This window comes from Argopecten irradians, chromosome 9 (assembly GCF_041381155.1).
Source record: "Argopecten irradians isolate NY chromosome 9, Ai_NY, whole genome shotgun sequence".
Lineage (NCBI taxonomy): Eukaryota > Metazoa > Mollusca > Bivalvia > Pectinida > Pectinidae > Argopecten > Argopecten irradians.
In genome coordinates this window covers 32,085,662-32,113,658 of record NC_091142.1, presented here as the reverse complement: position 1 = coordinate 32,113,658, position 27,997 = coordinate 32,085,662, and the positions used below count along the sequence as shown (strand labels likewise).

General features: G+C 36.5%; 1 protein-coding gene across 1 annotated transcript in view; it reads right to left on the bottom strand.

Annotated features, from left to right (window-relative positions):
* Window positions 1-27,997, bottom strand: part of LOC138330707 (uncharacterized) — a 64,537-nt gene that overhangs the window by 20,358 nt on the left and 16,182 nt on the right. Inside the window, exon 2 of the mRNA XM_069278242.1 lies at window positions 8,484-8,634. Coding sequence (XP_069134343.1) covers window positions 8,484-8,634 — 151 coding nt within the window. The remainder of the gene's footprint in view (window positions 1-8,483; window positions 8,635-27,997) is intronic.

The following is a 27,997-nucleotide window of genomic DNA, read 5'->3' as shown; positions in this document are numbered from 1 at the left end:
TGCTTAGTTGACAAAAGTATTTTTTTACATATCATAATATTCCTTCATATATGATAATACCGTTTCCGCTTACAATAATTATTATAAACATTTTACATCTTTTACAACAAGCAATGATGCTTTCAAAGACGGACAGTCATGTCAGGTAAACACAGCTGCATTAACATTTATAACCTTTACATGTGTTGCATATCAGTTATTGCAGCGTCTGCTGCGAAATACGTGCAATACAAATAGTATAGCTTGTCAGTAGCCATTGCAAAGTGATGGTACATTTTGTAGGCAAAATCTCAAACCAACACCAGTGGAGTTAAGCGTATCATGTATTTGAGGACCATATGGTAGATAGGCCTTTGGCTTAACATGTAAATCCATCCTCAATAAATAAAGTTTATTATTATTTCAATTATTACAGTAATCACTGTCTGCCTGTAAGCTTCATTCCTTAATGGTGATTATTTCTAACCACAGCATCATAGCAGAGAATATGAAGGAAAACTTTTTTTTTAAATTTGCTTTTTAAGAAATATATATCAGGTATTTTTATAAATAAAAAGTCAATACTCATTGAATTTTGAAATATGAATTATGCCAGATTTATTGTAACATTGCATAATATATATCTAAAATGCATTTCATTGATCTTCAAAGACTGATACAGATGAATGGCACATGAAGGTGGCAGTTCCTATTCTACCATTGGAATCAACTCCTCCATTTACATTACTCGAGGTAAAAATAACCTTTTTATTCATTTTCTTAAGTTTAACATACATATTTCCATATATGTAGTTTGAATATAATCATTTATTGAAATATTCGTAAGACAGAAATAGAGAAACATAACAAAACATCTTTCCATATGAAGATAATAACACTCTTTCATATGCTGATTTCAATGAAAGGGATACTCTAACAACGGTAACAAAATAATTTACAACCCAGGGCTTACTGAAATTACGAGTAAAACAACTTCTCCATTAACAGGATGATGATGTAAATGATGATGATGATGATGATAATGATGAAAACGAAGAGGATCTAGAGCTGCCTGGCACTTTCTCGAATGAAGAGGTTGAAAACGGTGTAAGTAACAATTACACTTTTGTATGATTTCATCAAAACTGTAAAAAGTAAGCATGTCACTAACCTTTATTAAATCGTTTACTACAGTTATGTTTTTTCCTGAATCAAGCCTTATAAAAACAGTATTGTCACCAATATTCAAAGTAAATTGACATGTCAAATGGAAATTGCTGGGTGAATTAGACCGGAATTGCGGTCCAATTCTTGCTGCAAATTTAATTCATCAGATTAATACATATTTTGTAGAGTATCATGGTTTAATACCTGCTATCAGAAAATACCTGATTGAAAAATGTATGAATATGTCAAATTGAATATCCTTCTATTCCTACTAAGATTAAATAATTCATATAAATTGTACTATATAAGTGGATAACAATTAACATTACTCGTACCGGTCGAAAGAGATGGGAAGACTTTGTTCAGCTGAATTATTTGAAATGAGTTGATATTAAAAAAATACAACTATACAGTAACAAAAAAAATCTATCTTATTAAAAGCTATCTAAATTATATCTTGACCACAAATTGATATACATGGATGCATAATATTTTGGAAAAGACTTAGTTAGGTTATCAACTTTTTGCGTGCTACATATACGATAAAATGTCTTTTTGTTCTCTTTTGCAAAGTGTCATTTCAATTACTTAATTTGTATGGCAGCCAATCATTAAGTTATACTTGAATACTTATATATTTGAAAGTTTGGACTTAAAAGAGTAAACAAAGCCAATATGTTGCCAATGTAAACTATTGAATTTACATTCATGCAATTTTAACCATGGCAATTATCTGTATGCTATCAACTTTATACTTTGTTTGTTTGTTTGATTAATTAACGTCCTATAAACAGCTATGGTCATGTAAGGACGGCCTCCCATGTATGCAGTGCATTGCGTGTATGTTGTGCGAGGTGCGTGTTTTGGGAGACTGCGGTATATTCGTGTTGTGTCTTCTTGTATAGTGGAACTATTGCCCTTTTTATAGTGCTATATCACTGAAGCTTGCCGCCAAAGACACCAAGCAACACACCCCACCCGGTCACTTTATACTGACAACGGGCCAACCAGTCGTCCCACTCCCTGTATGCTGAGCGCTAAGCAGGAGCAAAAACTCTTATAGACTTTGGTGTGTCTCGGCCAGGGGACAGAACCCAGAGCCTTCCTCACAGGGGCGAACGCTCAACTCAAGGCCAAAAGTGAGGCGATGCCAAGGGAGGCATTAGGAAAGATAAAGTCAGTCAGGAAGAAGAGAAAAGATAAGATCCTAAATTTAGTCGCCTTTTACGATCATGCAATAGGGGCAGCAGGTACAATTCTAACGCCCTACCTGCAGGGCCATTATGTAGTCGATATAGAGTGCGTACACATAAACGGTTCGCCACGACCCTCAATACGTGGTGGTTTAATATTTTGTTTTACTCTAATTAAATTGTAAATTTTAATTTTCCAATATCCCCAGAAGGTTCTTAAGGATGTAAGGAACAATAATTAATGGTTCCTAATTCAATTTCATAGGCGTGGATATCATTATGTAGTCGATATAGAGTGCGTACACAGAAACGGTTCGCCACAACCCTCAATACGTAGTGGTTTAATATTTTGTTTTACTCTAATTAAATTATAAATTTTAATTTTCCAATATCCCCAGAAGGTTCTTACGGATGTAAGGAACAATAATTAATGTTCCTAATTCAATTTCATAGGCGTGGATATCGTTATGTAGTCGATATAGAGTGCGTACACATAAACGGTTCGCCACGACCCTCAATACGTGGTGGTTTAATAGTTTGTTTTACTCAATTAAATTATAAATTTTAATTTTTAAAAATCCCCCGAAGATTCTTAAGGATGTGCGAAACAATAATTAATGGTTCTTAATTCAATTTCATAGGCGTGGATATCGTTATGTAGTCGATATAGAGTGCGTATACATAAACGGTTCGCCACGACCCTCAATACATTGTACGTGGTGGTTTAAAAGTTTGTTTTACTCTGATTAAATTATCAATTTTAATTTTTAAAAATCCCCCGAAGATTCTTAAGGATGTACGAAACAATAATTAATGGTTCTTAATTCAATTTCATAGGCGTGGATATCGTTATGTAGTCGATATAGAGTGCGTATACATAAACGGTTCGCCACGACCCTCAATACATTGTACGTGGTGGTTTAAAAGTTTGTTTTACTCTGATTAAATTATCAATTTTAATTTTTAAATATCCCCCGAAGGTTCTTAAGGATGTAAGGAACAATAATTAATGGTTCCTAATTCAATTTCATAGGCGTGGATATCGTTATGTAGTCGATATAGAGTGCGTACACAGAAACGGTTCGCCACGACCCTCAATACGTGGTGCTTTAATATTTTGTTTTACTCTAATTAAATTATAAATTTTAATTTTCCAATATCCCCAGAAGGTTCTTAAGGATGTAAGGAACAATAATCAATGGTTCCTAATTCAATTTCATAGGCGTGGATATCGTTATGTAGTCGACATAGAGTGCGTACACAGAAACGGTTCGCCACGACCCTCAATACGTGGTGGTTTAATATTTTGTTTTATTCTAATTAAATTATAAATTTTAATTTTTAAATATCCCCCGAAGGTTCTTAAGGATGTAAGGAACAATAATTAATGGTTCCTAATTCAATTTCATAGGCGTGGATATCGTTATGTAGTCGATATAGAGTGCGTACACAGAAACGGTTCGCCACGACCCTCAATACGTGGTGGTTTAATATTTTGTTTTAATCTAATGAAATTGTAAATTTTAATTTTCCAATATCCCCAGAAGGTTCTTAAGGATGTAAGGAACAATAATTAATGGTTCCTAATTCAATTTCATAGGCGTGGATATCGTTATGTAGTCGATATAGAGTGCGTACACATAAACGGTTCGCCACGACCCTCAATACGTGGTGGTTTAATAGTTTGTTTTACTCTGATTAAATTATCAATTTTAATTTTTAAATACCCCCGAAGGTTCTTAAGGATGTAAGGAACAATGATTAATGTTTCCTAATTCAATTTCATAGGCGTGGATATCGTTATGTAGTCGATATAGAGTGCGTATACATAAACGGTTCGCCACGACCCTCAATACATTGTACGTGGTGGTTTAATAGTTTGTGTTAATCTCATGAAATTGTAAATTTTAATTTTCCAATATTCCCAGAAGGTTCTTAAGGATGCAAGGAACAATAATTAATGGTTCCTAATTCAATTTCATAGGCGTGGATATCGTTATGTAGTCGATATAGAGTGCGTACACAGAAACGGTTTGCCACGACCCTCAATACGTGGTGCTTTAATATTTTGTTTTACTCTAATTAACTTATAAATTTTAATTTTCCAATATCCCCAGAAGGTTCTTAAGGATGTAAGGAACAATAATTAATGGTTCCTAATTCAATTTCATAGGCGTGGATATCGTTATGTAGTCGATATAGAGTGCGTACACATAAACCGTTCGCCACGACCTAGAATATCAGAACCTAGGGTTTCTTGCAAGAACTTATCAAAAAAAGAGGCCCAACGGTTATCGGGCAATCTCAGATTTGTGATCAACACGAAACACCTTGTCGGACCATGTTATGATTCATCAGAAGGAGTTTAAAATGATTTTTTTTTCTCTGATCCTTTTTGATCAAACGTAATGATAATAGGAATCTCTGTTTTATTTATTAGATTTGATGTAATAGGCACTATGTCTACAGAAAAGTGTGAGGTACGAGTTGTCTCAAAACAATAACATACCCTTAGTCGATTGTCACCTCGAAAAGCTGGTATGTCTGACGTTTCGACTGTGCATGTGATTGCATATAATATCCCCTTTTGATACGTCAGTGTTATGTTTATGGCTACACAAGTCTATCTGATAAAGTATCTTGCGGTTATAACCATTGTTTAAACACTGGGGTTGATTTAGTGCACATAGCATGTTGGGTCGAAATAACCCGCCGTATACATCAAACGGGCCGAGACATTTCGTACCTGCACACAATAGATGTAAACAAGTGTTATTTCGGACTGAAGAAGGCCCTATAGTGGCTGAATATATATTCCATAGAAATGATTTTGATTTTACTTTGAATTTATTTTGGCCTTTTATTTCGGATTATTAATATACTAGCTTTATACCGTTTTTCCTCATTATGGATTTTGGATCGATTAGAAAAATAAAAACACTTTGTCGGTGCAATGTCATGATCATTTCATACAAGTTTCAGCCTGATTTTACTACTAAAAATGTGGAAAGTTTACGAATGGCACACGGAGCACGACGACGGACGAAACATGTTAGCTACAAAAATGATTTAATGCAATTCTTAGTAATTTCTATTGAATGCCCGCTTTGCATTTTCTGGTATTGTAGGTTTCGTTTCGTCAAAAGGTCTGTACGATTGCGGCGGTTGTATAAGAAATATATACTATATATAAATAATATAAATTCAGTTTCTAATAGTTTATTTACTGTCACGCAAACGTTAACAAGGTTTAATGGAGTCGATAGATATCTTACATGATTCTTTTTATGATTGCATGTCAATTCAACTCGAGGAATTTTTGTGTTTATCATTAAATGTTTCAAATGTCCAGAAATTAAACCCATTAATTTAGCTTAAGGATGTACACCTCTGAGAAGTCAAAATTTTCTTGTATTAAACTTTTTTTCTCATATGGATTTTTGGAAAAAGGAGTTTGTACCATAAAAGAAAATGGAAGAAAAAACATATGTCCGTGTGCTCGTTTTTGAGCTTTTGTCACTCAAAGACACCCAGTTGACAAAATATTGGATTTTATGGGAATTTTGCCATTTTGGCCATATAAGTTAGAGATTAAAGCCATAATTTCTTAATGAGGTGTTTGATATGTATGAATGTTTGTAGAATTCATTTTCTAGTAGTCTTCTTTAAAAATATACCAGTTTTGATCAATTAGACTAATATTTTTTCTCAGAATAACAACATATGCTACCCCTACCCCTTAATTTTGTGCAACAAAATGCACCATTTTCAGCCATTTTTGCCAAATTTAACCCTTTATAGAAAAAGTTCTGGTATTAAACTTTTGTTATTATTTTGCATATCAATAGGGAAACGGTTGTTCTTTCTAAATCAGGAAGAAAAATTGGGGGTCCGTGTGCTTACTTTTTTGCCCCATTTGAATTTTTGTTATTTTTCAGTATTTTAGAGTAAAAAATAAAAGTGCCCAGATTACCATTAAATGTAAAAATAAAGTCACAAAAGTGTATTGTTTCACATATTAATGCTCAATATTTTAATTACTACGAACCTAGTAACGATTTGCAGCAAATTTTAGCTAAATACAGCTAAAAATGCTGGCGCAGTAATGATTTAAGTAAAAACAATTTCAGTAAAAAATGTTAAAACTGTGGCTCTACTTGAAGCGAAAAAAGACACAATTTCAAAATGGCCGCCAAATGGGTCATTTCTTAAAATCCCCGTTTAAAAAAATCTACTGAAAATAGAAATGTAATTTTTTGACAAAATTTGCATCTGGCAACTTGCTACAGATACTGATAAATTATATTTGAAAATCTCATAACTTCTTTGATCTATGTTGAAACGAGACTTCAATGGGACTGAAACCTCAGAAGAATACATCCTTAACTGTTTATTTATGAATATGAAATATTTTATTAGGAAAGTCGAATAAACAGATTATCTAAGCGACACTAGACAAACACTATACTTGTTAAATAGTAATATCAAAGGTTGTATTCCAGACTGTTTATATTTCAGATGTCATTTCAAATCAAGAAATTTGAAGATTGTACATTGCATTTTTGTTTTGCATTTGGAAAATAAGTTTCAAATGAAGATGAAATCAAATAATATAACGATAGATGAAAATAATATAATGATAACACCAGATTTAACAATGATAGGTGTAAATCAAATATATATATCATCAAATCAAATAATGGTGAAATTGATTGATATAATAATAAAGCAAAAATTATTCCACGACAAATGAAGATAAAATAATAATATAAGCAAATGATACATTGTTAAAACCAAGTCAAATACAGATAACACGGTAACCATATACTGCTAAATTGAAAACACAAATTCATTTATTATATTTAAACCATACGGGACAGCAATGGCGTTCAAAATAAAGTCATCTTGTGGACTTCTTGTGATGTTACGGAAGGCCTAGATACATAATATTAGGCTTGAAGCATACTGATATAAAAGGTTATAATTTTTGTTAATATGAATGAACTTGACTTTCATTCAAGGTCAATAATTCCTAAAATCGTTAAATTAGCCTTCCATAAGATAAGTCCTTTTGCGTTGTTTAAGGTTAAAATTATTCCACGACAAATGAAGATAAAATAATAATATAAGCAAATGATACATTGTTAAAACCAAGTCAAATACAGATAACACGGTAACCATATACTGCTAAATTGAAAACACAAATTCATTTATTATATTTAAACCATACGGGACAGCAATGGCGTTCAAAATAAAGTCATCTTGTGGACTTCTTGTGATGTTACGGAAGGCCTAGATACATAATATTAGGCTTGAAGCATACTGATATAAAAGGTTATAATTTTTGTTAATATGAATGAACTTGACTTTCATTCAAGGTCAATAATTCCTAAAATCGTTAAATTAGCCTTCCATAAGATAAGTCCTTTTGCGTTGTTTAAGGTTATTTTAGATGTACATATACATATTTCAGGAGTCAATATCAGAGTTAAGTACAAGGTTAAAATCACCACAAAAAATGGTGCGTGGAATATTAAATTTGTTTAGAAATTTTATTAAGAAGTCAAAGAAAGCAGGGTGATCGTTGTTTGTACGAACAAAAATGGATTCAAATAACAGCTCAATCGCAAACGAATGAAAACGAACGAAAGGAATCCGGAAGCGCAAACGAAAAACGAAAGGAACACGAAGGAAACCAACACGCATTTGAGGGAATGTTTGATGTTTTCATGGTCTGTAGTAACAACACACATACTTGTATAGAAAACGATTTTTCCACTTGACGAATCAAAGTACTTTACTGCTCTATGACAGTAATGAGAGGGAGAGAGAAATACAGAGAGAAAGTATCTCATGAGATAATAGCCTGCAATTTAATTATGTTTATATTCTTATTAACACTATTTTTATTTCGTTATTTAAAATAATAAAAAAGAGACATTGAAATAAAGAGACATTGAAATACTTCCAATACTCGGTACCACTGACGCATGACGTAAGCTATACCATACAATTTAACCACAGACTCGTGACGTAAGCCACAACATACAATTTAACCATAGCTGTTAATAGGACGTTAATTAATCAAGCAAACAATTTAACCACAGACTGGTGACGTAAGCCACACAATACAATTCAACTTACCGATCTCCTTAATATGACAGCCACTGACGTCAAACCTAAGTGTGGGGAACCACTCCCACGTCTGAGGGTTTATCCGTAAATGTCGAACTGTGATGTTTGGTGTTACTGAAGTTTTCGCTGGTGTGTTTAAGTCTGTACTTCCAATGAAAACCTAGAATAGATATATTTATACTTTTTATCTTTGTATGGCTAGTTTTTTTACCGTGGTTTGTCCATGAAGCATAGTATAACGCGCTGCCCTCGAACGATTCAGGGAAGAAAGACTGGAAGTCTAAATGTGACTTATCGCGAAGACTTCATCATGCTGCTGAATTAAGGCGGCGTCACAAATTTATTCAGTATGCCTCGGTCTGACCCGGTCACCTGACGGCTGATTACTTAATGTAACCGATACTGAAACTTTTAATACATTCCCATGAAATGTTACAGTGTAAATAACACACGTAGGTAGTAGAGTATTGGAGATGTATTGGAGGAGAAATATCTAAATATATATATATATATATATTTTTATTATTTTTCTTAGTTTTTCCGCAAATCTCATTGGACGTCGGTACCCCACTTGACCAAACATAAAACAATGATCAACTGGTAAAATTAGAATGAAAAAGTTGACCCATCAGTCTATAAATAGATCGGAAATTCCCGAACTAGTGCATCAATGCGTCAAAGTCATTTAACGTTTGAATGCGACATGCATTATAACATTGATAATTAAAGCGTTTCTAAGATGCCGGTGTAGCATGGTATTTTGAATCATGGTATATTGACCCCGGGGTCAAAATACCATTATGGTGAAATGACCCCGGGGTCAAAATACCATTATGGTGAAATGACCCCCCCAATGGTAAAATGACTCTCCCTTCTAAAAGTTACTATAACACTTGTAAACTTGATATTTTCTTCTCATTTATGATAAACTTCAAATTGGGATTAAGTTAGACCTATGGCTAGCATGTGGAAGGCATTTTTTTTAAAAAAAATTTTGGGAAGGGGGGGGGGGGGTTGTCAAAATACCATGGCCATGGTGAAATGACCCCCCCCATCTCCACGCCAATGATGTCTTTTAAATTCACATTTAACTGCCTTAAAATACAATAAAATCATATATATTATGATTTGAATGAATATAACATGTTATTTGCAAAAAAAATATCACTATGAGAACTTCAACTTAGAAGGGGAAGGTGGAGGGGTCAAAATACCATGGCCATGGTGAAATGAACCCCCATCCCCACGTCAATTATATCTTTTTAATTTACTTTTAATTGCCTTAAGATTCAATAAAATCATATATATCATGATTTCAATGAATATTACATGTTATTTGCAACAAGAGGCCCATGGGCCTTAACGGTCATCTGAGTACCTTGGCAATAATCATATAGGAAATTAATTAGATATAGTGTCATGGTTGCCATCTTCGATTGGGGATCAACCAGAGATGTAACAACACTTTGTTGGGACCATGTCAGGCTCCTTTCATGCAAGTTTCAGCCAAATCGAACTGGTAGAACTTGAGAAGAAGTTCAAAATGTGTTTTCAAGATGGCAGCTGTGGCGGCCATCTTGGATTTCAGATCAACCCGAAAAATAAGAACACTTTGTCGGGACCATGTCAGGATCATTTCATGCAAGTTTCAGCCAAATCGCACAAGTAGAACTTGAGAAGAAGTTCAAAATGTGTTTTCAAGATGGTGGCTGTGGCGGCCATCTTGGATTTTGGATCGACCCGAAAAATAAGAACACTTTGTCGGGACCATGTCAGGATCATTTCATGCAAGTCTCAGCCAAATCGCACCGGTATAACTTGAGAAGAAGTTCAAAATGTGTTTTCAAGATGGCGGCTAAGGTGGCCATCTTTGATTTCGGATCGACCCGAAAAATAACAACACTTTGTCGGAACCATGTCAGGATCATTTCATGCAAGTTTCAGCCAAATCGCACAAGTAGAACTTGAGAAGAAGTTCAAAATGTGTTTTCAAGATGGCGGCTGTGGCGGCCATCTTGGATTTCGGATCAACCCGAAAAATAACAACACTTTGTCGGGACTATGTCAGGATCATTTCATGCAAGTTTCAGCCAAATCGCACTGGTAGAACTTGAGAAGAAGTTCAAAATGTGTTTTCAAGATGGCGGCTGTGGCGGCCATCTTGGATTTCGGATCGACCCGAAAAATAACAACACTTTGTCGGAACCATGTCAGGATCATTTCATGCAAGTTTCAGCCAAATCGCACTAGTAGAACTTGAGAAGAAGTTCAAAATGTGTTTTCAAGATGGCGGCTGTGGTGGCCATCTTGGATTTTGGATCGACCCGAAAAATAACAACACTTTGTCGGGACCATGTCAGGATCATTTTTATGCAAGTTTCAGCCAAATCGCACCGGTAGAACTTGAGAAGAAGTTCAAAATGTGTTTTCAAGATGGCGGCTGTGGCGGCCATCTTGGATTTCGGATCGACCCAAAAAATAACAACACTTTGTCGGGACCATGTCAGGATCATTTCATGCAAGTCTCAGCCAAATCGCACTGGTAGAACTTGAGAAGAAGTTCAAAATGTGTTTTCAAGATGGCGGCTGTGGCGGCCATCTTGGATTTCGGATCGACCCGAAAAATAACAACACTTTGTCGGGACCATGTCAGGATCATTTCATGTAAGTTTCAGCTCAATCCCACTGGTCAAACTTGAGAAGAAGATTGAAATGTGAAAAGTTTACGGACGGCGGACGGCGCACGGCGGACGGCGGACGGCGCACGGCGCACGACGACGGACGAAGCATGATGACTATAGGTCATCCTGACCCTTCGGGTCAGATGACCTAAAAAACTGTCACTATGAGAACTTCAACTTAGAAGGGGAAGGTGGAGAGGGGGGGGGTTCAAAATACCATGGCCATGGTGAAATGAACCACCTATACACACGTCATTTATGTCTTTTTAATTATCCCCCGCCCAAGTTGGCGGGGGATATACAAATGGGTTCCGTCCGTCCGTCCGTCCGTCTGTCCGTCCGTCCGTACGAATGGTTTCCGGAGCATAACTCTAAAACCAGTAGAAATATTTCCACGAAACTTCATACACACATTGGTCTTATGGTCTAGTAGTGCCTTTTCCTATTTTTATGTTTTCATTGTCTGCATTTTTTGCGTAACCATGGAAACATTGCTGAAAATATCATATTTTGTACCAGGTTCGTTTCCGGAGCATAACTCTAAAACCAGAAGAGATATTTCCACGAAACTTCATAGACACATTGGTCTTATGGTCTAGTAGTGCCTTTTGCTATTTTAAGGTTTTCACTTTTTGTACTTTTTTCTGTAACCATGGAAACATTGCTGAAAATGGCAGATTTTTGTGCAAGAATCGTTTCCGGAGCACAACTGTAAAACCAGTAGAGATATTTCCATGAAACTTCATAGACACATTGTTCTTATGGTCTAGTAGTGCCTTTTGCTATTTTTAGGTTTTCATTTTTTGCACTTTTTCCGTAACCATGGAAACATTGCTGAAAATATCATATTTTTTGTACCAGGTTCGTTTCCCCAGCATAACTGGAAAACCGGTTGAGATATATGCACGGAACTCCATAGGCACATTCTTTTTATGGTCTAGTAGTGCCTTTTGCTATTTTAAGGTTTTCACTTTTTGTACTTTTTTCTGTAACCATGGAAACATTGCTGAAAATGGCAGATTTTTGTGCAAGAATCGTTTCCGGAGCACAACTCTAAAACCAGTAGAGATATTTCCATGAAACTTCATAGACACATTGTTCTTATGGTCTAGTAGTGCCTTTTGCTATTTTTAGGTTTTCATTTTTTGCACTTTTTCCGTAACCATGGAAACATTGCTGAAAATATCATATTTTTGTACCAGGTTCGTTTCCCCAGCATAACTGGAAAACCGGTTGAGATATATGCACGGAACTCCATAGGCACATTCTTTTTATGGTCTAGTAGTGCCTTTTGCTATTTTAAGGTTTTCACTTTTTGTACTTTTTTCTGTAATCATGGAAACATTGCTGAAAATGGCAGATTTTTGGGTAAGAATCGTTTCCGGAGCACAACTCTAAAACTAGCAGAGATATTTCCATGAAACTTCATAGATACATTGTTCTTATGGTCTAGTAGTGCCTTTTGCTATTTTTAGGTTTTCACTTTTCGTGCTTTTTTCTGTAACCATAGAAACATTGCTGAAAATATCATATTTTTGTAGCAGGTTCATTTCCGGAGCATAACTCTAAAACCAGCAGAGATATTTCCACGAAACTTCATAGACACATTCTTTTTATGGTCTAGTTGTACCTTTTGCTATTTTTAGGTTTTCATTTTTTGCACTTTTTCCATTACCATGGAAACATTGCTGAAAATATCATGGTAAATGGTAAATGTTACTTTGCAAAACTCCACCCATCTTTGTGTATATAGTCTAATATAAATGTCAAGGCTGTATACCTGATTCAACAATTGCAGCCCGGCTCTACTTGAATTATACACCATCTTTCTTTAGCTCAACTTCCCTTTTCCTGGTTTTTTTCATACACATAAGTCTCCACAATCAAACTTACTTCAGCTTTGATATCTCCATTGGCGGGGGATCTGAATGACTATTTCCTTGTTTACATTTAATTGCCTTAAGATTCAATAAAAACATATATCATGATTTTAATGAATATTACATGTTATTTGCAAAAAACTATTACTATGAGATCTTCAACTTAGAAGGGGAAGGTGGGTGGGTTCAAAATATCATGGCCATGGTGAAATGACCCCCCCCATCTCCACGCCAATTATGTCTTTTAAATTCACATTTAACTGCCTTAAAATACAATAAAATCATATATATTATGATTTTAATGAATATTACATGTTATTTGCAAAAAAATATCACTATGAGAACTTCAACTTAGAAGGGGAAGGTGGAGGAGGGGGGGGGGGGTCAAAATACCATGGCCATGGTGAAATGAACCCCCATCCCCACGTCAATTATATCTTTTTAATTTACCTTTAATTGCCTTAAGATTCAATGAATATTACATGTTATTTGCAAAAAACTGTCACTATGAGAACTTCAACTTAGAAGGGGATGGTGGGTGGGGTCAAAATATGATGGGGATGGTGAAATGAACCCCCCATCCCGACGTCAATTATATCTTTTTAATTTACAATTAATTGCCTTAAGATTCAATAAAACTATAAATATCATGATTTTAATGAATATTAAATGTTATTTGCAAAAACTATGACTATGAGAACTTCACCTAAGAAGAGGAAGGGGGGGGGGGGGTCAAAATACCATGGCCATGGTGAAATGAACCCCCTATCCCCACGTCAATTATATCTTTTAATTTACATTTAATTGCCTTAAGATTCAATAAAAACATATATCATGATTTTAATGAATATTACATGTTATTTGCAAAAAACTATCACTATGAGAACTTCAACTTTCAATAAAACCATATATATCATGATTTTACTATGAGGACTTCACTGAGAACTTCACCGGTTTTGTTGGAAACACATTTTCGTCAAACACTGAAAATGGTAGGCAGACACAGCTGCAGGTGTGCATCTCTGCCGATAAAGGAGAAATGAAACATACAAAGACGCAACGATACCAGCAGTGCTTGTACATATATATGTATTTAGACATTTACAGTAATTCAACAGTTGAGAACTATGAAAAATACAGAACTGTATGGGTTTGATGATGCATTCTCCATATTCTACATTGTATCTGAAAACCAGAACTAATAAGAAAACTGTATTTAAATCATCGGATCATTTGTACAATCATTTTGGATATATATATATATATATATACATAATATTAATTTCAACTGAAAATCTTTGTAGGTGTTCACACTACACTGTCACATATATGCGTTTTTAGGTCATCTGACCCGAAGGGTCAGGATGACCTATAGTCGTCATGTTTTGTCCGTCGTCGTCCGCCGTGCGCCGTCCGCCGTGCGTTAACTTTTCACATTTTGAACTTCTCAAGTTCTACCGGTGCGATTTGGCTGAAACTTGTATGAAATGATCCTGACATGGTCCCGACAAAGTGTTGTTATTTTTCGGGTCGATCTGAAATCCAAAATGGCCACCACAGCCGCCATCTTGAAAAGACATTTTGAACTTCTTCTCAAGTTTGACCGGTGCGATTTGGCTGAAACTTGCATGAAATGATCCTGAAATGGTCCCAACAAAGTGTTGTTATTTTTCGGGTTGATCCGAAATCCAAGATGGCCGCCAAAGCCGCCATCTTGAAAACACATTTTGAACTTCTTCTCAAGTTCTACCGGTGCGATTTGGCTGAAACTTTAAGAAATGATCCTGACATGGTCCCGACAAAAAGTTGTTATTTTTCGGGTCGATCTGAAATCCAAAATGGCCACCACAGCCGCCATCTTGAAAAAGACATTTTGAACTTCTTCTCAAGTTTGACCAGTGCGATTTGGCTGAAACTTGCATGAAATGATCCTGACATGGTCCCGACAAAGTGATGTTATTTTTCGGGTTGATCCGAAATCCAAGATGGCTGCCACAGCCGCCATCTTGAAATCACATTTTGAACTTCTCAAGTTCTACCGGTGCGATTTGGCTGAAACTTGTATGAAATGATCCTGACATGGTCCCGACAAAGTGTTGTTATTTTTCGGGTCGATCTGAAATCCAAAATGGCCACCACAGCCGCCATCTTGAAAAGACATTTTGAACTTCTTCTCAAGTTTGACCGGTGCGATTTGGCTGAAACTTGCATGAAATGATCCTGAAATGGTCCCAACAAAGTGTTGTTATTTTTCGGGTTGATCCGAAATCCAAGATGGCCGCCAAAGCCGCCATCTTGAAAACACATTTTGAACTTCTTCTCAAGTTCTACCGGTGCGATTTGGCTGAAACTTTAAGAAATGATCCTGACATGGTCCCGACAAAAAGTTGTTATTTTTCGGGTCGATCTGAAATCCAAAATGGCCACCACAGCCGCCATCTTGAAAAAGACATTTTGAACTTCTTCTCAAGTTTGACCAGTGCGATTTGGCTGAAACTTGCATGAAATGATCCTGACATGGTCCCGACAAAGTGATGTTATTTTTCGGGTTGATCCGAAATCCAAGATGGCTGCCACAGCCGCCATCTTGAAATCACATTTTGAACTTCTTCTCAAGTTCTACCGGTGCGATTTGGCTGAAACTTGTATGAAATGATCCTGACATGGTCCCGACAAAGTGTTGTTATTTTTCGGGTCGATCTGAAATCCAAAATGGCCACCACAGCCGCCATCTTGAAAAGACATTTTGAACTTCTTCTCAAGTTTGACCGGTGCGATTTGGCTGAAACTTGCATGAAATGATCCTGAAATGGTCCCAACAAAGTGTTGTTATTTTTCGGGTTGATCCGAAATCCAAGATGGCCGCCAAAGCCGCCATCTTGAAAACACATTTTGAACTTCTTCTCAAGTTCTACCGGTGCGATTTGGCTGAAACTTGTATGAAATGATCCTGACATGGTCCCGACAAAAAGTTGTTATTTTTCGGGTCGATCTGAAATCCAAAATGGCCACCACAGCCGCCATCTTGAAAAAGACATTTTGAACTTCTTCTCAAGTTTGACCAGTGCGATTTGGCTGAAACTTGCATGAAATGATCCTGACATGGTCCCGACAAAGTGATGTTATTTTTCGGAGTGATCCGAAATCCAAGATGGCTGCCACAGCCGCCATCTTGAAATCACATTTTGAACTTCTTCTCAAGTTCTACCGGTGCGATTTGGCTGAAACTTGCATGAAATGATCCTGAAATGGTCCCAACAAAGTGTTGTTATTTTTCGGGTTGATCCGAAATCCAAGATGGCCGCCAAAGCCGCCATCTTGAAAACACATTTTGAACTTCTTCTCAAGTTCAACCGATGCGATTTGGCTGAAGCTTGTATGAAATGATCCTGACATGGTCCCGACAAAGTGTTGTTATTTTTCGGGTCGATCTGAAATCCAAAATGGCCACCACAGCCGCCATCTTGAAAAGACATTTTGAACTTCTTCTCAAGTTTGACCGGTGCGATTTGGCTGAAACTTGCATGAAATGATCCTGAAATGGTCCCAACAAAGTGTTGTTATTTTTCGGGTTGATCCAAAATCCGAGATGGCCGCCACAGCCGCCATCTTGAAAACACATTTTGAACTTCTTCTCAAGTTCTACCGGTGCGATTTGGCTGAAACTTGCATGAAATGATCTTGAAATGGTCCCAACAAATGTTGTTATTTTTCGGGTTGATCCGAAATCCAAGATGGCCGCCAAGCCGCATCTTGAAAACACATTTTGAACTTCTTCTCAAGTTCTACCGGTGCGATTTGGCTGAAACTTGATGAAATGATCCTGACATGGTCCCGACAAAGTGTTGTTATTTTTCGGGTCGATCTGAAATCCAAATGGCACCACAGCCGCCATCTTGAAAAGATTTTTGAACTTCTTCTCAAGTTTGACCGGTGAGATTTGGCTGAAACTTGCATGAAATGATCTTGACATGGTCCTGACAAAGTGTTGTTATTTTTCGGGTCGATCCGAAATCCAAGATGGACGCCAAAGCCGCCATCTTGAAAACACATTTTGAACTTCTTCTCAAGTTCTACCTTTGTGATTTGGCTGCAACTTCATCTGCATGAGATGATCCAGACATGGTTCGACAAAGTATTGTTACATCTCTGGTTGATCCCAAATCGAAGAAGGTTACCATGACACTATATCTGATTAATTTCCTACATGTTAAGGCCCTTGGGCCTCTTGTTTGAAATAAGATTTGTTGAAGGAAATGGAAAATGATCCTGACATGGTCCTGACAAAGTGACACCATATGAAACAAATTTTACTATTGCCAAGGTAGTCAGATGACCGTTAAGGCCCTTTGGGCCTCTTGTTATGTAATGCATCAAGGACGTAGATGACGCTTTTAAATCCTTGATTGCATGTAAAGAAACTTAAATAATAAAACAATTTAAGCATTTCGAATTCGGTAGATAGTTTTCCTTTGGTTAATAAAAACATGCATCGACCTTATCTTAATGCTCTAATTGTATAATATACAAACAAAACAAAACAAACTAGAAATTGTCACTGGGACAATTTGACGGGCTTTTCACCTAAAAGACTGTTTCTTCTTTTAGAAGACCGCGGTACATTCTTGTTATGTCTTCTTTTATAGTGGAACTGTTGACCTTTTTATAGTGCTATATCAGTGAAGCATGCCGCCGAAGACACCAAGCCACCTACCCCACCCGGTCACATTATTCTGACCACGGGCCAACCAGTCGTCCCATTCCCTTTATGCTGAGCGCTAAGCAGCAGCAGAAATTAACACTTTTATAGACTTTGGTGTGTCTCGGCCAGGGGACAGAACACAGAACCTACGTCACAGGGACAAACGCTCTACTGAAGGCCAAAAGTGAGACGGTGTCAAGGAGGACGTTAGGAAGAATGAAGTTAGTAAGAAAGAAAAGGAAAGATAAGATCCTAAATTTAGTCGCCTTTTTCGATCATGCAATAGGGACAGCAGGTAAAAATCTAATGGCCTTTCAACAGGGCCATTTTTTAATTAAAAATGTTGAACTAAAAGGTCTATAATTTCCTGCTTCGCATTTGTCACTTTTTAAAATTACGGTTATTTGAGCTTCTTTCCAACCATCTGGTACTGTTCCTGTTTTCAATGAAATGCTGAAAAGGTGTTTTTTTTGACGACATTGCTTCTGCTGTTTTCTTGAGGAAAAGAGGATGTTACTGATTAATTCCTGGTGATTTATCTACCTTAAATCTGAAAAATTCTTTTGACACAGTATCGTGATGAATAATAGTTTGCTGCATCGGGTAAATTTTATCTTTATATGGGAGTGTGGAAATTTCTGTATTATCGCCCCTGTGAGGTAGGTTCTGGGTTCTGTCCCCTGCCCAACACATACCAACAGAGTGGCAAGCGCTTAACAGAAGGCCAAAAGTGAGGCGATGTCAAGGGAGATGTTAGGAAGAATAAAGTTAGGAAGAAGAGCAACAAACATGTAAATTTAGTCGTCTTTTACGATCATGCAATATAGGCAGCAGGCAAAATTATAACGCCCTGACTGCAGTGCTATTTTGTTTGTTTGTTTGATTAATTAACGTCCTATTAACAGCTATGGTCATGTAAGGACGGCCTCCCATGTATGCGGTGTGTTGCGTTATGTTGTGCGAGGTGCGTGTTTGGGGAGACTGCGGTATATTCGTGTAGCGTCTTCTTGTATAGTGGAACTGTTGCCCTTTTTATAGTGCTATATCACTGAAGCATGCCGCCGAAGACACCAAGCAACACACCCCCACCCGGTCACATAATACTGACAACCGGCGAACCAGTCGTCCAACTCACATATGCTGAGCGCTAAGCAGGAGAAGAAACTACCACTTTTATAGACTTTGGTGTGTCTCTGCCAGGGGAGAGAACCCAGAGCCTTCCTCAAAGGGGCGAACGCTCAACTCAGGGCCAAAAGTGAGGCGGTGCCAAGGGAGGCATTAGGAAAGATAAAGTCAGTTAGGAAGAAGAGAAAAGAAAAGATCCTAAATTTAGTCGCCTTTTACGATCATGCAATAGGGGCAGCAGGTACAATTCTAACGCCCTACCTGCTTGCTATTTTGATTTTGATCTAATGTACTTTCATATTGCTTTCGTATTGTATTTTGCTTCTCGTGATACATTATCTTCAAACTATTTTCTTATAACGACATTTTGATACCGTTTTGGATCAAAAAGGGAACCCTGTCTTACCCCTCGAACGGGTAACTTTAATTTGGCCATAGTACCGCACCCTGCAATTATTAAATCGTATTTAAAGGGTTTTCACTAATGTTAATACATATTAACCTTTAGTTTTGATGATATTGCTTCGTGGGCGAATTTTCAAAGTTCATGAAAGAGGTCCTTTTCGTACAGCATTTGTTTTTCATGAAAACGATTATCAATAGTTTTATGCATTCATTTTAGATTAGGAATAAAAATAAAATTTGAACAACTCTTTTCTTCATTAACAGAATAAGAAAGACCATAGATGGCATATAACAGTTAATTCCACAATAGGCTTATCTACCATTGAATGTTTTGTATTTTTTGCAATTTAGAATTGTCTTTGTTGAATAAATAGATAGCTTTTGTAGATTTAGAATGCCTCGAAAGAAGAACTGGCGGAAGGGTTTGGCTAAGAAGAGGGCACTTTCTGAGACACCGGAGGATGCTAAGTCGTTAAAGGAAGCTAGTGAGGATGCTACCTCGTTAAAGAAAGCTGCTAACTTGACTAGTGAGGATGCTACCTCGTTAAAAAAAGCTGCTAACTTGACTAGTGAGGATGCTACCTCGTTAAAAAAAGCAGCTAACATGACTAGTGAGGATGCTACCTCGTTAAAAAAAGCTGTTAACTTGACTAGTGAGGATGCTACCTCGTTCAAAAAAGCTGCTGAGTTAACTAATGAGGATGCTACCTCGTTAAAAAAGCTGCTAACTTAACTAGTGAGGATGTTACCTCGTTAAAAAAAGCTGCTGAGTTGACTAGTGAGGATGCTACCTCGTTAAAAAAAGCTGCTGAGTTAACTAGTGAGGATGCTACCTCTATTAAAAATGTTGAATTTGCTTGTGAGGACGCTACATCCTTAAGAAAAGTAGACAAACCACGTTTGAATGAGAAAAATCGTACTAAAACTACTAAATCACATTCGGGTGAGAATAATCCTACTAAAACGCCGAAACGCAAACACAGGCCACGCTTCAATATAATGCTGATCACAGAAAAATGAGAAAAAGTAAAATGAACAAAAAGTCTGAGAAAAACGTAGCTATTGACATTTCAAAGCTAAAGGTGAAACATGTAAAAGGAAATCATCGTACTTCTCGATTAAGGTATTCTTGCGAGAGACCAACCAACCGTAGAAGAATTAAAACCAAAAACATGAAATTAAAACCATGCCAAGAAAAACTTGAAACAAAACAGAAAAGAAGAAAACAAAAAGAAAAATCAAACAAACAGAAACAATGCAAAGATTCTGAGAGTAAACGTGAAACAGATATTCCAATTCTTCGTGACAATGAAGAAAAGTGTCACACTACAGACAATGGAAACTCAGAAAAAGATAATGTTAGTTCGATGAGAAAATGTAGAACACCACGTAAATTGAAGAAAACATTAAAGAAACATGAACACTTTCCATTACCAATCTCTAAAGAAATGAAAATTGTGATAGAAAACAAAATAAATCAGTTATCCAGTCAACACAATGATTCACATGAATATTTTGCTGGTCCAAACAGAGATACCACAGAACAGACAAGAGATGAAACGGCTGACTTTGAACAAACAGATGAAGTTCAAATTGAAAGTGAAACTGGACCTGCAGTGTTCTACTTTAATCCATTATCCACTGGAACGCAACAGAGATTGACAAAGAAATTGAAAATCGGTAGTCATTGTCGCACTGAAAAGGAAAAAACGAATGATAAAATTTTGGGTAAACCTACGCAAACGAAACAAATACTTGGTGATGGTAACTGCTTTTTCAGAGCATTGTCGTATAGCCTAAGTAATGATGAAACGCACCATAGAAAAATTCGACACACACAGTTATACATATGGTTCAGAATGCAAACCAATACAACAGTCACTTGAGATCTGGTTATAAATCTGTTAGTGATTGGGTGATGAAGAAGAAAATGCTGGAAAACGGAACATGGGCGACAGAAATTGAAATATTGGCTGCTGCTGATTATCTTGGTACCGATGTGTACATCTATGAAGAGAATCTGTCATCTTGGTTGCAATTTTCAGCAAAACAGGTAGAAACAGAGATGTAGAAAAAGAATCCATATATCTGATACATAGATATCGAGCTCATTATGATGTGGTGTTATGCGTTCAAGATACGGTTGGAAATGTTGAAACATTTGCGGGTTGTAATCGGGCAGCTGTATGTAGTGGTAATAATATATGTCGAAAACAAACAAAACAATTTGGCAACGGCAAGAACGTACCCAAAAAACCAGGCGTTTATGTAGAATCAGTTGTAAAGAAATTCACTTCGACAGAAGGAAATGAATCAATAAATAAACACAATGCCCATTTAGATGAGGATAAATGCCAGCCATACAAAAGTGTTGAAAAAATGCAGACACAAAGGGACATGCATGAATCAGTGCAAGGTAATTTTCATCAGGGACACCCAAGATTTTTAGACAATGCAGGGAAACAATGTGTAATGAACAGTTTAGCAGCTCTTGTATATAGCAAAGAAAAGCCTGTTAGCACGTGGATGAGTCCGGATCTGGACCTAATATTGTTTCAAGGCGACGAGGTCTATGGTTTCCTTCAGGAGAGCTCCACAATGCACCACGAATACGTCTCAATAAATGAAATACCAAGAGAGCTAGAATGTTATGGGAAAAATTACCAGTTCGAATTTCAAGAACCTCTAGAGGGTACACTTGGGCATACAGGTCAAGATCTCGATGTGTTACTGTTTGTCACACTGAATGAAGCATTACATGCCGCGTTAAACCAGCCTGAAAGTCATGGTGCTTTTATCACCTTTAAAGGAAACACGTTCATAATTATTAAGGAAGCTGGCGGATACTACGCTTTCGATTCTCATTCAAGGAATTCTTTAGGTTTACAAATACCCTGCGGGAGAAGTGTGGTTGTCCATCGATCATGTATTGATGAGGTGTATGATCATTGTATCCAATTGGCACTGTCAATGAATTACAACATGCACGACAGGTTTGAAATTACAGCAGTTACTGTCAGAAGAAGACAACTCGCTGTTGATGTTAACTGCACGGTTGACCAAGTTTCAGAAACTTCAAATGTACGTAATTGTTCTAGGACAATAGCACAAGATGTTCATACAGGTTTGTTACTTACTAGTACTAAAAAGAAACAAATCAGGAAGTCGTACAAGAAAAAGCAAATGGAAAGGAAATTAAGAATGAGAGAAAACAGAGATAAAGCAATTGAGGTAACAGATCCCTTTGAAAATAACACTGCTAACAGGTTATATGAAGTAAAAAAGGAAAAACTAAGATTAAGGTATGCATTTGATAGCGTTTATAGGGAATCTAAAAAAGCCAACACAAACAAGAAATACGCAAATGACAATACATACAAAGAATGTAAAATGGACAATTCAATTATGAAATACAGAACGGACAATGAGCACAAGCAAAATGTGATCAGGGCATCAAAAAGAAAATACCAATGCGACGAGGAGCACAGAGAAAAGATAAAAGCTGCATCAAAAAGAAAGTATGAAATTAACGAAGAGCACAGACAAATTAAAATTAATTCATCAAAAAGGAAATATGAGAGCAATGAGAATCACAGGGAAAGTGTAAAAACTGCATCAAAGACAAAATATAAGATCAACGAAGAGCACAGGGAAAAATTAAAAGCTGTATCAGAAAGAAAGTATAAATGTAACGAATTGCACAGACAAACTAAAATTAACTCATCAAAAAGAAAATATGAGAGAAATGAGGAGCACAGGGATAAATTAAAAGCTGCATCAAAAAGAAAATACGAGAACAATACCATACACAAACAAAATAAGATAGAAGAATCTAAGAAAAAATATGAATGCAATGAACAGCACAAAGAAAATGTGAAAAGTGCATCTAAAAGAAAATATGTGTTAGACGATCAGAAAGATAAGGTTAAAGATAGAGTTAAAAAATCAAGAAATAAAATAAAAATCCAAAAACAAGATTTAGACTTTGTTATTAACACATTTTCAAGCATTATTAAGGAATTTCCTGATCATATATGTTCTGTCTGTCACAAATTGCTATTTAGGAAACAGGTTTTACGATGCCACAAAGATAATTATGTTAAAATGGGACCGAGAAGTATCGAGGTAGCACAACTTTGCATATCTGAACGATTTGTTAATCCTTGTCCAGCTGATGACAACCACCAATGCTCAAATATGTGTTTTTCGTGGATTTGTTTTACATGTCATAGAAAATTACTAGATGGAAAAATTCCCAGTGAGGCTGCAATGAACAAAATGGAAACCGTTGATATCCCTTCAGAACTCAAGTGTTTAAATCCCATTGAAACGCATTTGATATCAATAATTGTGCCATTTATGAAAATGATACCTTTGCCGAAAGGTGGACAACACGGTGTTCATGGACCAGTTGTGTGTGTTCCAGCAGATATTAACACGTCCATTACAAGTTTACCGAGATGTGAGAGTGATAACCAATTAATTCGAGTAAAACTGAAAAGAAAATTGTCATACAAAGGTCATTATGACTACCATTTTGTGAATACAAGTAATCTTGAAAAGGCAATTGCATATTTAAAGGAAAGAAATAAGTGGTACGCAAATGTGAAATTAGAGGAATTATGGGAAAATCCTATTGAGGAAAATACCGCGAACACCAATGTGGAAAATGGGATAGAAAACAAAAATGCAGAAAATAATGACAATGAAGTGGTTGATGACGGTGTTGATAATGCACTTCACGCTTTACCACTTGATACTTGTTTACAACCTGTGGATATAGGACAAGAAGTTCTTGATCAATATTTTGACAAAATATTTTCAGTAGCTCCATGCGAGAAAAAAAACCCAATAAGTATTCTAACGGAAAAGGGGATTGAAGCAAAAGCATTTCCTGTATTATTTCCTGACGGTGAAAATGTTTTAAGTGATGAACGTGATATAAGCATAACTTTATGTAGATATTTGCATAACAGATTAATGAATGCAGACAATAGGTTTGCAAAAAACACAGATTTCATATTCTTTGCACAATATATATCAGAATTTAGTTCGAGAAAAGTTCAATTCATACCTATAGGTGATAACCCTGTACGAATGAGTCTTCCGTTATCTGTTATAAAAAAGCAAGCAGCAGAGATTGATGACACCAATATATGGATGACTAACCTTATCGACAGGTACAAAGCAAGACCTAAAACTGAAGAATTTGAACAAATGTGTCTTGGTACGTTTTGTTCCGAATATAGAGTATTATCATCAAGTGAAGTGTCCAAAGATTCTAAACACCGGAACATTGTCCATACTCTACAAAATGGTTTGGGGTTTATAATGAAGCGATCACGAACAGACTTTGCCGTGATAAGATACCCTAGGTTTTCAGTCACACGTACACCAGAGAAATATTTTCAATCTCTTCTTCAACTGTACTTACCATTTAGAATAGATGTCCAATTAAAACCAAATGGTTTTGAAACTCACGATGAGTTTTACAATACAGGATATGTCAAATTCGAAGGAGATGAACAGTTAAAAGAGGTCAAGTCATTAGTAGATGCTAACCGTAGCTTTTTTGAAAAGGACGTAGATGCATTAGAGGAAGCACAAAATATTTTGGAACATCTTGAACCGCAAGAGGACGCATGGGCACTCATTTGTCCGGAATCAGAAGTACAACGAATTGAATGTGATTTAGAAAAGAGCAATTCAGGAGACGATACAGAAGAGGTAAAAGGAATACCAGATTTACTTTGCAATAAGAAAAATGAAGATGCAGAAATATGTCCAGCTGTTGTATCAAGAGATGAAGGTTTAACTATACTGAGATCAATGAATTCAAAACAAAGTGAAGTGTTTTACAAGATTCGGCAGTGGTGCTGTCATAAACTACAAGGTCTTGAACCTAAACCACTATATGTGTATCTAACTGGAGGAGCTGGTACAGGAAAAAGTCATTTGATCAAAGCCATCTATTATGAGGTCACTAGACTTTTTGCACCTACATTGCAAAATCCAGATGATATTTCAGTTATGTTAGTTGCACCAACTGGTGTTGCAGCTTTTAACATTGGCGGGTCAACTATTCATAACGCATTTTCGATACCTGTAGATGCTAAATCGAATTATCAACCACTTGGTGATGAAAGAATTAACACCATGCGAAGTAGACTTGGTCAGTTGCAACTACTCATAATAGATGAGATATCAATGGTTGACAAAAAGCTGCTCTCTTATGTTCATGGACGCTTGAGACAAATAAAGCAAACAGGTGATCATTCTCCATTTGGTAAGGTCAGTGTATTAGCTGTAGGCAATTTCTATCAGCTACCCCCAGTGAAAGGAAAAGCTTTGTATACCAGAGATATTTTTTATGACTTATGGAATGATAATTTCTCAATTGCGGAATTAGAAGAAATAATGAGACAGAAGGATGACCAGGAATTTGCCAATGTACTAAACCGATGCCGCATCAAGTCAAAAAATAAAACTCTTAATGATAATGATATGCAAATGCTATCCAGCAGAGAAACTGGTGAACAAAGTAACGCTTTACATATATATGCATGTAATGATCAGGTGAATGCGCACAATTTAAACGCATTACACGAAATTTGCGATGACCCCCTTTGTATTGAGGCTGAAGACTGGACTAAAGATGAACGCAGTGGGCGAATGACAAGAAATGAAATCACCGACACACACACAAGAGCCTGTACCTTGCCAAGTTCATTATGGTTGTCAGTAGGTGCTCGTGTCATGCTTACCTCAAATGTAGATGTTTCTGATGGACTCGTTAATGGTGCATTTGGAACAGTAAAAGGATTGGTAACTGAAGTGAACAGCGAATCAGTAAAATTTGTTGAAGTTATTTTTGACAATAAAAAGATTGGAAGAATAAATGGTATACATGTTGGAGATAATATATTGGTTAAAATAGAACGACAGGAAGAAGTACGAGGTAAAAACAGTAGAAATGTAAGACGTCAATTTCCTTTGAAACTGGCATGGGCTTGTACTGTTCATAAAGTCCAAGGTCTTACAACTGAAAAAGCTGTTGTTTGTTTTGATAAAATATTTGCGCCAGGCCAAGCGTATGTAGCATTAAGTAGAGTTACGTCTATCCAAGGACTTTCAATCATAAATTATAACCAGAGAATGATATTCTGCAATCCAAAGATAAAGGATGCACTTGCAAGGATGCCCAATTTCATTACTATGAATGAGCAAACTGTTCAAAATTCGACCAACATTATTTATCATAACACTGAAGGGTTAATTCCGCACTTACGAGATATACGCGGTAATAAACGAATGCTCGAAGCAGATTATGTTTGTTTGACAGAAACCTGGCTAGTAGATGACACTTACGAAAATATCAATGTTTCAAACTTTGATTTACATAATCAAACCAGAAAAATGTCATTCAGCTACTCAGATGAATCAAAAGCACCCGAACATGGCGGTGTAGCAGTGTTGAGCAGAAACAATGCCGAATTCAATCGTACATTCCTGGAGGTGAACGATTTTGAATATATTGCTTTTAAGATTAAAACTGTCATTGTCATTACGATATATCGACCACCATCATACAACATTCAGAACTTTAAAGATAAATTGATACATTTAGTGAAGCAAATTGACGATACCAAGATGAGTTCAATTATTCTAGGAGATTTCAATCAAGACATATTGAAAACATCATCATCTGTGAAAACACTTATGGAGTCTTGTGGCTACAAACAATTGGTAAGAGAACCAACAACAGAGAAGGGAACGCTTATTGATCATGTATATGTTAAAAACATTGATGATATAAATGTGCAAGTGGTACCATGTTATTATAGCTATCACGAGGCTATTTCAGTGTCGTTTTGAAATGGACCGAATTGATATATCCTGAAACATACAAATGGAGGTCTGTTACATACCGGGTCATCACCATAACTTTTCAAACACAGAGATGGTGGTAGAATACTACCAATTGAACCATCTGCTCTCCAACTGAGATCAGAACAGAGGATTGAGATTTCGGGGGAGGTGTTGTTCAGGGGTTGTGATTTACATAAATATCGTGCAGTCTGATTTCTTGAAGACCTACACAAAATATTCTAAAGACTAAGCTCTTGCACGGGATATGCATGTTTAAATCTGCCTGTTTCCACACGGGAGAGATGGCGTTTCTACATCAAAAACCTTTTGCATCAAACAGGAGGTTTCTTTTCATAATCATACCGCGGTAGTACGATAAAACCACTTAAAATATATGACATTGGATAAATGTCTAAGCCGTTTATTTTTTCAAACCTATATATCTAAGCATGATTCATGTAGAATATGTAGCCTCTAGACATTATAGAACTCGAGAAGGAAAAAAATGCAGAATTTCACAAATCACAATCACATGAACTCTATGACCTTGGATGAAGGTCATGGTCGTTCATGTCAAACGTTATAGGCATTTATGTCAGCATGCTGGCCCTGCAGGTAGGGGTTAAGAATTGTACTTGCTGTCCGTGACGCATGATCGTAAAAGGCGTCTAGATTTAGGATGTTTTCTTTTCTTTCTGCCTTCCTTACATGTTTATTAACTTCTCTCTTTACAACGCCTTATTTTTTGGGTTTCAGTTTTGTTGAGTGCTGTGAGGAAGGCTTTGGGTTCTGTACACTGGCCGAGACACACCATAGTCTAGTTTCTGTTTCTAGTGGTAGTTTCCGCATAGAGGGAATGGA